The following is an 18,996-nucleotide window of genomic DNA, read 5'->3' as shown; positions in this document are numbered from 1 at the left end:
AAATCAAATTTTAAAACATTGGCCATGCATGTTTACCGGTGATTGGCACGTACCAAAAACCCGCACGAGCAAAAAAAAAAAAAAAAAAACGACTAGGCATCCCCCGAAAAGCAGAGGAGAGAGGGAAGGACCCCATTTGATGTGGACGGCCACGATTCGAGAGCCGACAAGCGGGACCCATCTCTGCCAAGCGAGAGTCGACGGCGCGTGCTTCCTAATGCTATTGCCGTCCTGACCCAGGAAGTAAAATACAGAAAGGTTCATTCTCAATCGTCCATTTTCCTTCTCTCTCTCTCTATTTCCATACAGACAAACACGGGTTCTCTCTCTCCTCTCCCTCGTTTGTTGCGGATTTTTCTGCCTATCGAACCCCGGCATGCATGCATTTATTCCCTTTGCTGATAAATTGCTTGACCCTATTCTAAGAGAATCTTTTGCAATGTGACCCCTCTCTCTAGGATTGACTGTTGTTTGATTGTCGCCGTAAGAATTGAGGGGCACTCGGAGGAGAAGAATGGGGTCTCCTCAAAATACTAATTGGGATTTTGATGGGATAATGGTCGACGATGCTTTCTGGATTTCTCAGGCCTCGAATGGGGTGCCTAATAGTAGGTAATGGTCTAAATTTGGTCCAATTTTTTAATAACATGAATTGTGTGTCTTCTTTTTTTTGTCATTGATCCTCCCTCTGTGGGGTTTTCATGCTTTCGGTGAGTGCTTCAGAATTTTGATTTGGCTCTTGAGTTAATCGAGCTGTTGAACTTTTATTTGTTCTTGGAGATTATGTTGTTTTGTTAAGAATTGAGGGGCACTCGGAGGAGAATGGGGTTGAATAGTGGCTCATTGTTTTTCATGGTAATTTAGGTGGGCAAATTTGGGTGTTTTGGTCATGCAGTAAATCCCGTTTGTTGATACATACCAGAAAGTAATTCTTTCCTTGAATTTTGTATATGACTATATACTGAATGAACTATTAGTTGTTGAAATATTTTTGAGATCGAGAAGTTGGGTTTTTTTTATATGATTTTGGAAATCAGAATGACCCCATTTCTTATTATTGTTATTTAGTGGAGCTTTTGAGTTGCTCTGGTTTTACTGTCATCTTTATCACAATAGAGGAATTCATCCATTCTATGCCCAGTCTTTATCACCAGAGAGGAATTTATCCATTCTACGTTGGATTCCTGCAACAGTAATTTTTAGATCTTCTTTTTTCTGCATTCTACGGTGGTTAGTTGATTCTGAATGGTTTCAGAAAACCTTCTCATGTTATTTCATGTTTTTTGGGTTAAGACCATATTATACATATACTTAAGGCATACGCCAATGCCATGCACTCACCCCTCTTGGCTGTTGATTTGCCAAGTACTTACTTACCTTGAGTTGGATCAAGCCTGTTCAAATTGTATGTAGATTTATCAGCACTCATTTCAGCCAATTGAAGGCCAGTATATGTGAGACTGGTTTTTGAATGACCATGGTGTTAAATATAAGATGGTCTCTTCTTGGTCATATCTCTTGTCTTCCAACGTCTGTTACTGGGACAAGTGAACAAATTTATTTGCCAACTCTGGAGAAGTCCAGATATTATTTGTAATCATCAAGTATATCACTATTTTAGCCTTCAATGGGAGGCCTTATGGTTTTCTCTACTATATTCCGAGCATTTTTTTTAAATTCTTTTTTTCTTTGACATGTGAAAGTTTAGTTTATGCAGGATACAACTTCATAGCCAGTTTAGTGCACTGGGATCAAACACTGGAGGGGTTTCAACTTGGTAAAGAAAAGAAAAAGGAATAAACAAATACATGTTCTCATGAATGCAAGCACTTCCTCCTCTTTTGTTAATGCATATCATGAAAGCGAATGTTTATTTTTGGTTGATACCTCTTAATATCAAATTACTTCACCATGGCCTGGATTTTATAACTCTTCATCATCTTGCATTTTGCTTATGGAGCTGAAATGGTCATTTATAGTACACTTTGTTGCTAGCCTAGCTTTGGTCATACATTGTAACACATTATTTGAAATGCGCTTCCACATTTGGTTGTGGGTTCTTATTTACTTCTTAGTAGCCTAGTAGCCTGGGCTAGTCAAGGGCCTGGAATGACATACCATGAGACATGAACTCTTGGACATGCTTTCTTTCAAAACAACCAAGCCATACATGGTCACCAACGGAATGTTTTCTAGAAAATTGCTGGTTTCATAGGGTTTAGTAAACAGAGGCTTCTCATGTTGTTTGCCAGATATATGCTCTGGGCACAAGGAAGCCATATGTGGTTCTTCTTTTGTTGCAGTTGGATAGGTTCGAAAGTTGATACTGCTGGCTTAGGTCCCATGGAGGGTCAAGTGTGTTTAAGAGTTTCATGCTGGGTTCTGCATGCTGATGGTAGAGTTTCCTTGGTGTTATTTTCATGATGCTTAACATATTTCACTGATTGGACATACTTGCTAGTGTATTTTGATATTATTATTTTTATGTTTTGTACTTCTCCCATGTTTCTTTTATTCTTCAATTTTAAATGTACTATTTTGTTGTGCTGTTTATTCACTTCACTTCTCTCTTTCTCTCTCTTGCTTTCTTGTTACAGATATTTTACTTAAGTTCCAGCATATGGTGTTTTGGGTTGCCAACTGCAACATGCTTGATGCATTCTGGACTTTGGAAAACAGTACAAGTTTTAGTGCATCTTACATATAGATGATTAAGTCTATATGTAGTGCATGAAAAAAGATGTTTGTTCATTGTATGATGTGCCTTTGCCTTTGATTTTGATGGGAATTGAAACCACCATCCAAAGCCTCTTGTATCTATTGTTTATGTGGGCCATTAGAAAACATCTACTTAATATTGATGTTGCCTGGTCCTCCCTTCCCTTTCTTGTAGTCTGCGGTGTGCCATAGTGTATTAACATTGTGGCATTTCAAAGCACTCCCCTTTGTCTTTTTATGCCTGCTCCTTGAATAATGGATATTGACATAAAAAACCTAGTGCCCGAGGCACCTTACAGTGCGTTAAGAGTGTCAATAGAAAATTAAGTGAACTTTATAGAACTGTCGAACATTTCATCAGAACTATATGGAACTCTTAAGCCTTTTCCTTGTAGATCTTAGAAAAATTGATGAGATGAGCATGATGTGTTGCTAAAACTTCCTTGGAAGTTGCCGCTTTGTTGAGAGTTTAGACGGGTACAACTGTTACTTAATTGGAAGTGTCATCCATTTTCTTGAAAGTGTTGAGATGTCTTGATGATATTCCTTCGAATATTTAGGAGGTTGGTTGGGAACTGTAGGGACATTCAGTAAATATTTCTTTGGATGTAATAAGTACTTTTCTGAAAGCATCCTCTTCCACAACTATTTCAGTTTATCAACAAAGTTTTGGATGTTGTATAAGAAATCAGACACTCCTGACAGGTGTTATGTGATGAGACCACCTAATCTGTATCCATGTGGTGCTACATATGATAGTTTCTTCTGTTCCTTCTTTACTCTTTGAAACATTGTTGGACTGTTGATAGGCAAATTATAGAGCAAATGGGCATATGATGAATTTTCTCCTTGAAGATTTTCACATGTGTGGCTCAACTCCACTAGTTGCTCACCCTGCAATAATGATACCATTCATATTAACCTTTCGTTTGGTATGTTCCTTTCGTAAAATGTCTCTTAATTTATGATTGGGAAACATTTGGAAGAGGCTTAGCAGTTAATGGCCAAAATCCATGGTATTGGGTTTGAATCCTATCATACCCTCATGAAGAAAAAGAAGAATCATATTTTCTTTTTGTTAGGTTAGCTTGGTTTTCAATAGAGACCTGCGAAATTGAGACCCTTCTTGCTGCATAGTGGGTGTCTCACTATAAAACCAAAAGCTTGTTAACATGGTTAATGTGAAAGAGGATAAAAACAGAAAAAAGAAAAAGAATTGGAATATATTTTTGCATTCATGGGAATTTGAGGAGCTGCGCAACTATCTTTAATGGGCTTGTGTTTCTGCTACTCTGACTAACGATGATGCTCGACTTTGTCCCTTCTCCAGCATTTCACTTTGCTCGCAACCTTCTTTTATGTATCTCACTTGCGGATCTTCTTGTTGCCTAGCGCTAGTTAGTAGCGTCCCAACTCCGTTCAAATGAAACTAGCCTGATGAAAATCCACTATGCTTTTTTTTTTTTTCATCAGAAGAAAATTCACAATGGTTTACTACTAGGTTTGTCTTCCTGATTCCATTAGATTATGAATGCACTTTTTCTATGTGAGGCTTATTCTCTCTATTGGATGTAATCATATTTTGATTGATTTCTCTTGAACTTGTAATTCAAAAGGGTCACAGGCTTTCTTCTCCAAACTCTGCTTTATGAGTGCATGCTTGATATTTCTGTCTCTTGATCTTTCACATTCTCCTGAAGTAGTTTGCCACTTTGGATTCTTTTGGTTTTATATTTGATGGATTTGTTTGGTTTCTTTTCATTTTCTTTCTTTGTTGATCCTTTCATTCGGCTTGCCACTAAGTATTAACTGTACATATAAGATATCTGGATGGATGACACACAAAACTGGCAATGTCCCTTAAACTTGGGCTTCCATCATTTAAGGAGCTTTGAAATAGTTGGTGTGGTTTATACATATCTTGCAAAAAGTATTCTTTATGCATCATTGAAGTTGGATACGTCCTTGGAATGTGCCATAGAACACTACAATTTGAAGTTCCTTTTGGTTCTTAAGGAATCCATCTATAAATGAAGACCATTTTAAAGGGCATTTCAGACTTTCAGTTTTTTATTCAGATGCAGCGAAAGATGGCAATACCCCGTAACCCCTAGCTATTCCTTGTTAACCTACTGGTCACCACATTTGTTGATCTAGGTACTCGAGTGAATTCCATAATACAAAACTTTGATAGCAAACGAATGATTTTGTCAAATTTCCCCTAATTTACCAGGGAATATTTTTTAGGCTATGGTATGAAACGTAAGGAACCACCTCCAATAATCCTTGGCCTTTGAAAACCCCTCCTCAAGTCCACAACCCAACAAGTGTCCTATTTTGCTTTGTTACATGTTAAGTGCTTAATGCAAGAGGTCTTGCTTAACACTTCATTTGTCGCTTCATCCTTGTCTTATATGACACCATGGAATCCATGTGCCCTGAATTATCTGCTATCATTAACCGCATAACGCCTTTCTTTCGTTTATAGTTTTTTGAGGTGGGAGAGTGGGGGGGAGGAGTGGTTTACTTGCAGATCACTCCCCCTGTGGTGATGAGTGCCGACTCATACAGGCGTTCAGACATTTGGAGGTCTTCCCAACCTGGTTTGCTAGGCAAAGTCAGTGTGGGAAATTTTGGTGTTATAGAGCTTACCTTATCATTTCCGGAATGAGATCGTACTTAATGAAGTGTTATGGTCATGTGAAGTTAGGGTATCTTTTCAGGTTTTTTCCAAAATTATATTGTCCTAGTTTATTTCTTTAAGGGAAAATTTGGCTAAATTTAATTAGGAGTTCTAAGTACTTTTAAATTAGGATTAGGGCATCCAAAGTCTATAAATAATGGTCGTGTTAGGTTTCTTTTTAAAGTTGATCACTGTTTAAGAATAAGTGTTCTTTGAGAACTCTAGAAAATTAGGAGAGCCATTGAAGCTAGGCTTGTTAGCTTCCCATTCATTTTCAATCAAATTATCTGAGTTTTGGAGTCTTTCCCTTCATTTGTTCAAATGCACATCATTTGATACCAGAGTAGGTCATCTCTCCCAAAGTGCTCGATTTGTTGCAAGTTTATGCTGTGGCTGCTAGAGGAGGATGTGGAGGCCATGGCCAAGCTGTCGATTCCAGAACTCTATCGGAAGAATTCAACTATTTGATGAGGAGATTCGAGGAATTGGCACATGAGGTGTGCTACAGCTGCTCCAAATGAGGTTCAATTGTTCATAACAATGAATGATCTGATTCCGCAGAAGAGAAGAACCCGTTTCATAACCAAGGAGAATAAATCCTACACCAGATTAGGTCATCTCTCCCAAAGTGGTCGATACGTTTATGCTGTGGTAGCTAGAGGAGGAAGTGGAGGCCATGGCCAAGCTGTTGGTTCCAGAACTATATCGGAAGAATTCAACTATTTGATGAGGAGATTCGAGGAATTGGCACTGAGGGGTGCTACACCTGCTCTAAACGAGGTTCAATCGTTCATAACAATGAATGATCTGATTCTGCAGAGGAGAAGAACCCGTTTCATAACCAAGGAGAATAAATCCTACATAAGAGGATTGTTTGGTTAGAGCTCTAGAAGTATAAGATTGAGAGTTCATGTCGATGTGCCTAAATTTCCAAGTAGACTGCAACCTGATGACTTCTTGGATTGGATTGCTAATAGTGAGACCTTCATATCAGAGATTTTGTCATCTTTGACAAAACGAGTTGTATGCAAGAGTACACAGACGGATTCTATCTATTGATAAGGCTAGCAAGATTCACGAAAGATATGATCTGCTCATTGCAAGGCATGTAAGTGGCTTGAAAATTCAATTTCACGTTGTGTTAATTTTGCATTGAATTTTCAGTCTTGAGATAGCATATCTGATAGCCCTAAAATCTGAAACAAAGTTGAAGAGGGTCTATGTAAATCGCTCATTTGGTCTGTAATCATCTTCGATTCAAAAGGGGTGCTATAAATAGAAAATTAAGAGAGGCGATTGGCTCGCACTCGCCCCCGGTGATGGATCTCAAGCATAGAAAGGCCTAGCTGTAAAAGAGCCTCTTCAAATCCAAGACTGGGGCTGGCCTTGGCATCAATATTTGAGTGCCATATACTGTAGGTCGAAAGATATCTTTATAGGGGGATGAGAATTAGGAAAGAGATGCCAATGAGGGGCCTATCTATGACGAGGAGCCTGATGATAAGCTCGAAGGAGGTGCAACTGATTTATACCGTGATTTCTAGTAATCAGGCAGCTATTATCAGCCCCAAGGGTGGTGGAAGAGCCTTGGTTTCGGATGTTTTGCAGTAGTTGCACAACATAGGGCAAGGTGTGCATGATTATTATTGACAATGGGAGTTGCGGCATCATGGTGTTGTAGGAGATGGTCAACAAGGTGAATTTGAAGTGCAAAAAGTATCCTCAGCCATACAAGATTTCAGCTCAAAAGAGGTACCATAACCCTTGTTAATTCTCACTGTTTGGTGAATTTTAGTCTTGGAAAAAAAATATGAAGGTTCTGTTTGGTGTGATATGTTCCCTATCGATGCATGTCATACACTATTGGGTCGCCTACAGCAATATGGTGTTTTCCTATATATCATGGAAATCATTATGTGTATACTTTTTGGAAAGATGATGTTAACATACATTGCAACTGATAAAGCGGGATAGCCAGATTGATCTTAAGGGGGGATGAGCGGTTATAATCTCTTGAAATTGGTTTCTTGAGGAGAGCAAAGAGCCAGGAGTCATGTATGCAGTGTTAGCTAAGGATGATTCATGTCGTTATTCTATTCCTACCTCTATTACGCCATTGATTGAGGAGTTCAAGGAGGTTATACTTAAGGATTTTCTTGATGGGTTACCTCCTATGAAAGATATTCAGCATTGCACTGATTTGATCCCCAGTGTTACTCTTCCTAAGTTGCCACATTATTCTGTGAGTTTGACAGAGCATGGTCAATTAGATAGTTGAGCTGATTTGTTGAATAAGGTTTTAAATTGACCCTGTAAACACCAAAGAAAGATGATTCTTGGCGAATATATGTGGATAGTGGGGCCATTAATAAGATTATATTGAGGCGCTGCTTTCCTATTCCCTATTTGGATGATATGCTTGATATGCTGTTGGGTTCTAAGGTCTTACCTAGGCTTCATTTGAAAAATGGATATCATTAAATTTGTATACGTCTAGGGGACGAGTGGAAAACAACTTTTAAGACTTGGGAAGTTTTGTGCACATGCTGATGCTGTTCGGATTGTCTATTGCCCCTAATACCTTTGTGAGGGCTATGAACCACGGGCTTTGTCCTTTTATTGGCAAAATCATGATTGTGTATTTTGATAATGTTCTTATTTACTGAACGAGTAATAATGAGCACCACCTAAACCATCTGAGACAGGTATGGGAAGTAGTTTGTTGGGAGAAATTGTTCGTAGATCCCAGGTAGTGTTCCTCTATGATAGATAGCTTGGTATGCTTGGGTTCATGGTCTCAGCGAGGGGTTAAAGTTGATCAAGCCAGGGTGCAAGAAATTGCGGATTGGTCTACACCAAAAACTGTGGGAGACGTAAGGAGTTTCTATGTTTGACTACTTTTTTGTAGGAAGTTTATTGTAACTTTCAGCACTATCATTGCACCGTTTACTAATTGCAGATGAAGGGTACATTTGAGTGGACAAAGGCCGCTGAAGATAGCTTCAAACTTGTTGAATGGTAGATGACTAGTGTGCTTGTTTTGGCACTTTCTGAATTTGAGAAGTCCTTTTCAAGTAGAGTGTAATTCTTTGCATTTGGGTATTGGAATTGTTCTTAGTCATCAAGAAGGCAAGCTTGTAGCCTTCTTTAGTGAAAATTGACCGAGACTAAGGCTAGGCATTCTATTTCTATAAATGATGTGGAATTTATGCCATTGTATAGGCATTTCGACAATTGAGGCATTTCCTTCAATTCTGCATCAAATATTTTGAAATATTTTTCGAAATGATCTTTTTGGATCCTCGAACAAATCTATATCATGATTTGTTGGATTGAAGTCCTTGTTCAAATAGATCTAGATTTGAAATTTCAGGAGTTTCTTTTTAAACCAAAATAAAAAACTTTTATTTTCTCCCTCATTGTTTCACCAAATTAGTTGAAATTTGTCCCAAAACGTTCCTATAATATTGATCTACAAAAGCCCTGTCAACATTTTTGGATTTGTTTTTTAAAACGAAAACCTCTAAAATTGATTTTTATTTCTGTTTTTGTTTTTTTGCCATTTTCTTTCCAAAATGTTTATTTTAAATTTTGAATTTTTTTATATGCAGGCCTATTAGATGAGTAAACCTTTTGGTAATGATTTTTTCATTTTATCTATTTTTCTTTATCTCTCTCTCTCTCTCTCTCTCTCTAATATTGGGCAAGTCGGTTGAGCCAACTTGGTTGGTTTGGTGGTTAAACTCAGGACGAGTTCAAGTTTTTAAACACTGATTCTAATCAAGCCTGCTATTAGTGTTTTCCTGTTGGGGCAAGAAAATGATCAAAAGAAACAACATGAATATCTTTTCCACTAAAATAGGAGAATTATGAGTCAATTAAGCAGTAACAATATAAAAAAGCCGGTTGGGTGTACATTGTTGGAGTCTAGCTGTATGTTTTTCTTGAAGGCCTATAATCAGTAATGGTGCCACTGAATACTTTTTAGATACAGATGTTGACCTTATGGAAAGTTCTATCATTTGGCTATTTCCTTGATCCTGCATTGAAATGACACAATAATGGGAAGGTCCTACAATGGTGTGGCCAACTACTCATGTCACTGTTTGTCTGTGTGTGTGTGTAGGGAGGGAAGAAGGGAGAGAGCACATGAAAACCATATCTTATTTCCCCAAACATGAAACTTTTCCTGAAACTTGAATTTTAGTTCCACTAGGCTGTAAACTTAAAAAAGATGCCACCAAGGAATTGAAAAACACAATCTGTGTTCTAAAAACTGGCAACCAGGCCTTGCAAAATGTGAGAGAGACTAAATTCAAGCCTAAACAAGTTCCTATTTACTCTCTTCCAGTGGCCATCAAGAACTCGCCATCACATACCCTCTCACCTCCAAGATAAACCTTCCTCTCCATTCTTTTGTAATTCCAAAGCATTTCACAAAACCTCGCTTTATCAATCTCTGCTAAGAAGAAGTTTTCCTTGGAATCCCCAACTTAATACTCCAGCATCATGAAGATTCCCACTTGAGGCATAGCGTATTTTCACCATGTTGATTTGTTAAATAATTGGAAAATGCATATCTAGAAGTTTTAAGTCATGAATATCAACCATATCTATAAATTTCAAGGCATAAATTCAAAATATAAGCCAATAGCAAATTTACCAATAATGATTAGGATAAGGACATGGTTTCTATGCGGCCAGCCCGCAGATTGTAGAAATTTGGGCTTGACAATAAATATATTTTTGAAATATAATTTGATCCTAATTTTTAGAGAATATATAATCTTTAACATGGAGATCATGAGTATAATAAAGTAAAAAAATAGAAAACCAGAAATAATGATTATATTAAGAAAACATTTGGACTGTTAGTTACGATTGTTTTTAGATGGACCACCTATTTGCATCCATCTTTAAGATTGATGCTTTATACTTCTGGACCGGATATTGTAGAAATGCAGTCCAGCCCGCATGAAACAGTTTTCCTCAGGATAAATAGACTATAATCTAGTGGACTATGGGATTCTGTAGTAAATGGGGTCCCACTTGTGTCATGGCCATTCACAATATTGGTTGTTAAATAATGAAAAGATGCATTTTCTTGGTATGAGTTTTAGCATAAGCTTTTGTATTTCTCTTTCGGTATTTTTGAGGCCAGAAAATTGATGTAAGGGAATATCAGTAAGTATGCTGTGGATCATGGCAATGGGCTTGTCACTTGCCTTTTGTATTTTCATGTTGTGTCAACGCCAATGGGGAACCATTTCAATTCAGGTGTGGACTCAGGGAGCTAATCACATTAACTATACAAGCAGAACCAGGCAATCTGTTTAATGTGCTACAGATTTCATGCTTAACTGGCAGAGTGACCATATGGTGCACTTACCTTGCTCCTTCACACATCCTTCATGATTAGAGCAATTATTTTATGGACGTGGTTAGCATGCGGCCAAGCCCGTACATGTACAAATGCGGGTTTGACAATAAATATATATTTTTAGATATAATTTGATCCTAATTTTTGGAGAATATATATTCTTTAACATGGAGATCATGAATATGGAAAAATAAATAAATTTGGAAAACTAGAAATAATAATTATATTAAGAAAACATTTGGTCTGTTAGTTACAATTGTTTTTAGATGGACCACCTCTGGATCACATATTGTACAAATGTGGTCCAGCCCACATGAAACAATTGTTCTTATTTTATTTTGTATTTCTTTTTTATAGTTGCGTTTATCTTTATCGAATCCTATTAGTAGCTGGCAATGGCTTCATTTTTCCTTCCTGTATTGAGATTAGCTCTTACCAATGTACAATCATGAAAACTGCTTGCATTTGATGTATTCCAAATTTTTTATCTTATTTGAAAATCACTAATGATTGTTAAAATTTCATGAATATGTTGCTGCTGGTGTATTAGTGTGGACGTCAATGTCGGATTTGATGGCCCAAGCTGCAATCAAAACTTGTGCTCTCGCAAGCGGTATGCCTTCCATACTTTATGTCTGTTTTTGGCTTTTCTCTTTTTCTTGATGTTACAGTTGGGTTGGACTCTACCTTCTGTAAGCGAATTGAATTGTGTAGTTAAGAACTGAAATTTCAACTATTTGTTCCGATTAGCCTTCTAGATTTTAGTGGAATAAATTTTGGTCTCAAGATTTCATTGTTTTAGCTGGGTAAGGACATAGTTGTTGAAAGCTGGAGTAGGAGCGGGGATAATTGCTTGCTTGAAGCTCCCTAGTTTGGGGGCACCTATTCTATAAAGATGAAAAATAGTGTAAAATTGGGAAGAAACTAAAACATTACTTATAAATGTATTGGACTAGTTTTAGATGCACAGTTATTATATAAGTTATATTTCTTCTGTTTGGTTTATATACTAGAGACGCATATCTAATATATTTATCATACTTACAGAAATATGTGTGCAAAGTAAGTTTTAAGACTCATTCATATCAATGTTCAGAAATGCAGATGCGGCTGTCGAGGCGGCCATGCCCGAGTAGGGTATATATATATATATATATACACGCGGTTAGCATGCCGCCAAGCCCGCACATGATGTAGAAATGCAGGCTTGGCAATAAATATATTTTTTAAATATAATTTGATTGTATTTTTTAGAGAATATATAATCTTTAACATGGAGATCAGGAATATAAAAAAAATAAATTTGAAAACTAGAAATAATAATTATATTAAGAACACATTTGGACTGATAATTACAATTGTTTTTAGATGGACCACCTATTTGCGTCCATCTTTAAGATGGATGCCTTATACCTCTAGACCGCATATTGTAGAAATGCGGTCCAGCCCACATGAAACAATTGTTCTCTCTCTCTCTCTCTCTCTCTCTCTCTCTCTCTATATATATATATATATATATAGCCCACTCGCTAACGCTACACTGTTAGCCCAAAGGCCCAAATTCAATGGTCACGATTGCATTTCGTATTTTAATTTTAATTTTTTTAACAAATCCAAATCTCTTAAAATTTTGAGTATCTATTCTATAAAAATAAGAGAATCTAATAAATATTTTAAAAAAATAATTCGCATAAGCTAAATTGACAAAAATACCCCCGAAAACTTTTTTGGGGTATTTTGGTCAATTTAGTTTTTGCAAATTATTTTTTTAGGTGCGCCTTGATGAGAAGAATGGACACCTAAAATTTCATATGATTTGGATTTGAAGAAAAAGTATTAAAATTATATTACAAAATGAGATCGTGACGTTAGATTGGCCCAGATTGTTGGGCTAACACTGTAGCTGTTAGCTAGTGGACTATATATATATATATATATATATATATAGGGATTGTATACAATGCGGCCATTTACCTTTGATACAAGATGGTCACAATTACTTACAACCATCCGATGTGAAGTTTGATAGCTTGGATGTGTCACAAAGTTCGAGAAAATTTCTTTTGAAGTTTGAGCTTGGTCAAGGGAATAATTGCAGACACCAAATTTCACATCCAATGGTCAAGATTAATGTCTAACCTTGTACCAAAGGTAAATGGTCTCATTCTATACTTTTCTATATATATATATATAAAATGTTGCAACCTTAAACTGTAGAAAAAAGGCATGCCTCAAAAATCCATTGAAAAATGTTGTTTTGATGATAAAAAACCCTGTAATTGATCATCTCGACCTTGAGATGTATGGATGTGAACGAAAAAAAATTTTAAAGCACCAAAAATGGTACATTTTGTAGTACTTTATTTAGATCATCTATTCTCAAGATTTTCATGTGTTTGTAGATCTGCTCGTTCTGCTCTCTCTCTCTCTCTCTCTCTATATATATATATATATATATATATAGAGCAGTGATTACATGCAACCGTTGGATCATAGTATGATGCAACCACACTTCTAGAAAACCATGTTTGTGGTATTTGTATGATTTGAAATTTTACACACACTCTTTTCATCCCAATAATCAATCCCCCCCCCCCCAAAAAAAAGTTCAATTTGGACCTTAGATATGGTCAGAATGAGTTCCCTCCAACAACAAATCTAGACCACTCATTTGGTGAATTTCAAGATCTTCGCCTTTACAAACTCAAAATCATTTTTTTCTCTGTGAACATTTTTCCTCTAATGATAATAAAGCCATCTAGAAAAATTGGAAAAGAAAAAATTCTTCTAAAGCCTAGATCTAAGCATCTTATCAAAATGGACGGCGTATGTTAATTGGGCTAAAAAAATACTTTCTAGATTCCGTTTTCAAATTTTTCTTTTTTGTGATTGTTCATTAGAATAAAAAGAGTGTATATTTCAAAATTTGGATGAAACAAATAGCTCTAACATGGTTTTTGAAGGTTGTTGCATTATATTACTATACAATCGTTGCATGAAATCACTACCCATATACATATATATACAAAGTGACCATTTCCTTTTTGTACAAGTCGGTCACGATCATTCTTGTCCCTTAGAGTTCAAAATGGGTAGTTGTAAGTGTGTCATTGATTAGACACAGTTCCAAAAAAGCATTCTCGGACTTCGTGACTCACCCCAAGCCATCCAATTTGGCATCTAACGAGTTGGATTAATTGTGACCTCCTTGTACAAAATGTAAATGGCCTCTTTGTAGATAATCCCATATATATATATATATATATATATACTATCTGGTACAATAGAATAGGATATGGAATATATGTAGTTGTAGTACTATGCAATGGTACTACTACATAGTAGAGACCTCATCATCCCTTGCTCTCTCTCTATAAATAATATTTAATACCCTGTAATAGTTATATATTATAGTAATTTAATAGAATTGTACCGCTATAATAGGGAATAAAATGAGGGAAAGTAAATTTAGGTGGTTTGGTCATGTGCGGTTGACCTAGAACAACACTGATTAGGAGGGGTTATTTGATTCAAGCGGAAGGCTTCAAAAGGTCAAGCGGAAGGTCCCAAAGGATTTGGATGGAAGTAGTAATAAAAGATACAATAACTTATGGTTTGACCCTTGATAGAGCGGAATGGCAGAACAAAATTCATGTAGCCTATTCAATATAGTTGGGATGAGGCTCGGTGACGATGATGATAAATGTAGGAAAGAAAGGAGTGGGCCAAATTTGCTCGCCTTGTCCAAGGCACTAGGCGGGCAAGGTGCCGCCTAGGCTGGTGCCTAGAGGCATCTCCACCACCTACCTCTGGGCAATGTGCTTAGGGCCTTGGCTTGCCTAGGCACCGATGGGGGGCACCTCTTTTAACACTGATTCATATAAGTGAGTATTATCATAAACGAATGTGTAATAATGTATGTACAGATAAATAAATAAGTAAATAAATACGATACTCTAATAATTTTTTTTGTGAACCCATTAGAAAACTATTTCACAGGTCCATAGTTTAACATTCAAAAAGAAACTGGAAAAAGATTTTGTATGCCAACTGGTTTATGCTACAGTAAAACCCCGTTGGCTAAAATACCCAGCTTGAGCGAGTTTTTTAGGAAAAGTTTGCATAACATATTTGATTCAGTGAATGAGCAATTTCAAAAAAGAAAAATCTGTCTTGAGTTCTTAAACACCTAGTTGGCCAAGGCCTTCATTCACCAAAAATGGTAGACCCACTTTGGACTTTGTGTATTTTTTCCTATGTATTTTTTTATTTTTATTGCTAGGATGAGAGGAGCGTGTGATTAAAATTTGGGGTTAAACAAAACCTTCTAGCTCAAACAGGCATATATGCCATTATATAAGCATGTTGGCTTATAGGATCTTTTTCTTGAAAACAATATGTAAATTTTTGGGTTCTGAACTAAAGGTTATTTGCCTGTATTTTTGTGATTAATTTATTTGTAGCTGACATTTTTGGCTAGGAATTAGGAGATTTGAGGGGATAGGGGGCAATTATGTTGTATGCTATATCCAGAAAAGATGGGAATGTTTATTATTCTTGCGTGTAGATGTGTTTTTGGGGAGATGACTTTTCCGAAATCCTTACTTATCTATAGCTGATCAAAGCTGCTAAATTTGGGACCCATCATCATTTCATTAGGTGTAATTTTGGAAGGATCAGATTTAAGTATTTATTTTCTTTCACCTTTTGGAAAATATACTAAAGATAGGTGGGGCGATCCAAAGGAATTGGGATTGCAGTCCCCCAACATGGGACTGCGATCCAGCTCTGGGAACATGGGACTGTGTTCTTGGAGTGGATTATCTTCCATGTTGGATGATCCTGGTAGCTAAAGTGAAGAATATTTGCTTAAAGTATATTTGCTTGTGTTTCTCTTTGATTACTGCATCTTATTTATTTGTATGTCACGTTCCAGACCCCGATCTGAACCCTGCAGTGGCTCTGGATCTAAGGCATGCCGTGAGAAAATGCGAAGGGATCGGTTGAATGACAGGCATACTCTCTTCTTTCTTTTGCTGTTACTTACCCTGTAACAATAAGCATACTCTTTCTTTTCCATATTAACTCTCCTCTACCTGTTCTTAATAACTGTGGTGGGGATGTACTGTTCCTCTACCATTGTCTACTAAGTGAAGGAGCGGTTCATGTCCATAGTCCTTCATTGAGAACGGATGGTGGAGACAACAGGTGACATGCATATGGTATACTATTCGTAGTCTGCTATATATTCCATACATATCAATGTAGATGGAGTATGAATTTATTTGTACAGTATTATAAAACATGGAAAAGGACATATAATAAGAAAATAAAAAAAAAATATTCACTTTGAATAAACATTTATGTGGGATGCTTTATGCTCTGCAGTAATTTTTGTGAATCCATGGCCACATTTACGGTTGACCTTGGAATGTTGTCTAGTTTTTTGTCATTTATATTTTGCCCGATGCGACATTGATATCAGGGTGCTGGCAGGTTCTTGGAATTAGGTGCCATTCTGGAGCCGGGAAGGCCCCCTAAAACTGACAAAGCGACCATCCTGAGTGATGCCATCCGAGTTCTGAATCAGTTGCAAAGTGAAGCAAGGAAGCTCAAAGAAGCAAATGATGAGCTTCAAGAAAAGATCAAGGATCTGAAGGTATGCTTGCCCTCTTGTTTGTGGTTATCGGCCTATTCCTGGTAATTTTTTTGCGGAAGGTCTTTTATAAAGAATAATCTGGTTTAATTGGAATCCTTTGTGTTAAATATATAATTAGACTTATTGCTGGTCAAAAATGGGAAAATCTTGTCAATTTACTCATTTATGATGGTTAGGACCTAACAACATTGGTACTTTCAAGTTTCATCATGATTGAAGTTCTCTCGTATTCTGCCAATGACAATGGGGTGTATTGTCAAAACCAGGGAAATCCTATGGGACTTTAATTGTTACTAAATTAAAACATATCTTGTCTCGCTGAAAGTTAAGGGCTCCGTACCTGTGAAAATAAAGGGCATGTGGTTTCACTTTTGGTTTTTTTTTTCCCCTGTAGAAAGGTATACAATAAGATGATTTACTTTTGGCACAATGTTAAAAATTAACCTTGGCTTTTGGTTGTGAAATTGGGCTTCTGGGGTGTCTTATTAACTAGGGTCAAAGTTCATAAAGAGTTTTTTAAACTTTATGACACAATCCAAGCTCTTAGATTTCATAATGGCTATGGATCATTGCGGCATCCTTGTATTTTAATTAAATGGTCTTATAGTATACAATTCTTTTTTTATTTTAACATAAAGGAATTTGGATTTCCAAATTTGCCTTGTCATGTTCTAGTTCGTAGACCGGTGCACATTACATGCGCTTGTGTTCTATATCAAACAATTTATTCTCACTGTCAACTGTCGAATATTGTCAGCTGCAATCATTTATATGGACAAGCTTATCTTTTTCTTTTTGCAATCTCTTGTATTGATGAAACCAATCTGTCATGACCTCACCCAGAGTGCTAAGACTCGGTGTTTCTTTTGGATTTCTCGCTGGTCTCTTCGGTTTTTGTTTCTCAATTTTGTTGTGGTTAAGCTGGGGTGATGTTTTGCAATATGAGTGGCCTTGTCTCCTTAATCCTTATCTTGCTTATATCCGTAGGCAGAGAAGAACGAGCTCCGTGACGAGAAGCTGAGGCTCAAAGCTGACAAAGAGAGACTGGAGCAGCAAGTGAAGGCCATTAACACACCACCACCTTCTCCCTTCATTCCTCACCCCATGGCCTTTTCCTCTCCGCAAGGCCCAGCAGTTGGGGCAGGTGCGAAGATGATGCCATTTATGGGGTATCAACCCACTGTGGCCATGTGGCAATGGATGCCTCCTGCTGCTGTTGATACATCACAGGACCATGTTCTCCGCCCTCCAGTTGCTTAGGACTCGTTAAGGTTCCATTTTTCATTTTGAAATGCCAATGACCGTGGTGATGATGACGATACTATGATCCTTTTCTTGTAGACTTTGGGCTTATTTATAATGTTCCCTCCTTTGGTTTGCGGGGGTTCAGAGATTGACATGGCTGGCTTAGAGGATTATGTAGGAAAGCTGACTAAGATTATTAATAGTACTTGATGCTCATGGAAATGCCGATGATCATCATCTGTAAATGGGAATAAGCAGTCCATGGTCTTCTCATTTGAAGGTGCATTTAAGTTCTTTTTTCTGATCTACTAGGGTTGGTTTGAGTTTGTGGAAATTCTTTATTTTAGTTAGCTGATTTGAACGACGGAAGGTGAGGAGGCATTACGAGTTTTAAGGTTTCTTTGTGGAAATTTGGGTTTCTGCGAAGATGGGGATAGTAAGGGTGATGCACCCTTCCACTTCCACTATCCTCGAGGTCTCATGTTTATCTATTATTGCATTACGAGGTTGTTCCAAATGTCCAAATTGAAAGAATATATGTTGGTCTTGGAGGGTCGAATGGTTTTTTTTTTGTTTTTTGTTTTTTTGTTTTTTAAAGGAAAAGTGTACAAAAGAACCATTTACTTTTAATATAAAGAGATCATAATCACTCTTGTATGTTAGATTTCAAATTGGGTGGTTGTAAGTGTCATTGATTAGATTCAAAATTAAAAAAGAGAAATAATTTCAAACTTTGTAACACAACCCAAATCATCCAATTTGACATCTAATGACTAGTAGCAATTGAACTCTTTGTAACAAATATAAATGGTCTTACTGTATATAATATCTTTTCTTAAGGGTATGTTTGATAACACCTTGATATCCTATTATATAAGGCTATTATATAAGGATAATATAGAATAGGTTATAATTTTAATTATATGAGTTTATATACCCTGTTTGATAGGGACCAAATAACACCTAATATTCAAATAACCCTCATATTTGGATCCCCAAAGGGACCAAATCGCATCTTCTAATATTCAAATAACCCTCGAATCCCCAAAAATTTAGATTGCAGTTGAATTTTGGGGGTTTGTCCATCAAAATTGTTTTCTCTCCCTCTTTCGTCTCCCTCTCACTCCTTTTTTTTTTTTTGAGAAAATTACGTAAAAATTTGTTATGCTTTACGTTATTACAGATCTACCAAATACTTTTCGTTATTACATTTGTGTCCGTTTATCTTTCATAACGTATTATTTTTAAAAAAAACAACTTTACCCTTTTTCGGATGTTCAACATCCGAATATGCGTGTTTTTCGGATGTTG

The 18,996-nt window shown here is 36.7% G+C and overlaps 1 protein-coding gene across 1 annotated transcript; it reads left to right on the top strand.

Annotated features, from left to right (window-relative positions):
* Positions 1-423: 423 nt before the first annotated feature.
* Positions 424-17,958, top strand: LOC18427913 (transcription factor bHLH115). Its single transcript, XM_006836955.3, has 5 exons — positions 424-612; positions 11,332-11,394; positions 15,718-15,795; positions 16,278-16,440; positions 17,428-17,958. The coding sequence occupies exons 1-5, from the start codon at positions 515-517 to the stop codon at positions 17,698-17,700; spliced, it is 675 nt and encodes a 224-aa protein (XP_006837018.1). The 5' UTR covers positions 424-514; the 3' UTR covers positions 17,701-17,958.
* The last annotated feature ends 1,038 nt before the right edge of the window (positions 17,959-18,996 follow it).

Source organism: Amborella trichopoda, chromosome 2, assembly GCF_054954075.1.
Source record: "Amborella trichopoda isolate Santa Cruz 75 chromosome 2, AtrichopodaSantaCruz75HAP2 v2.0, whole genome shotgun sequence".
Lineage (NCBI taxonomy): Eukaryota > Viridiplantae > Streptophyta > Magnoliopsida > Amborellales > Amborellaceae > Amborella > Amborella trichopoda.
Note: the sequence above shows the minus strand (reverse complement) of the source record. Positions and strands in the feature narration are given on the sequence as shown.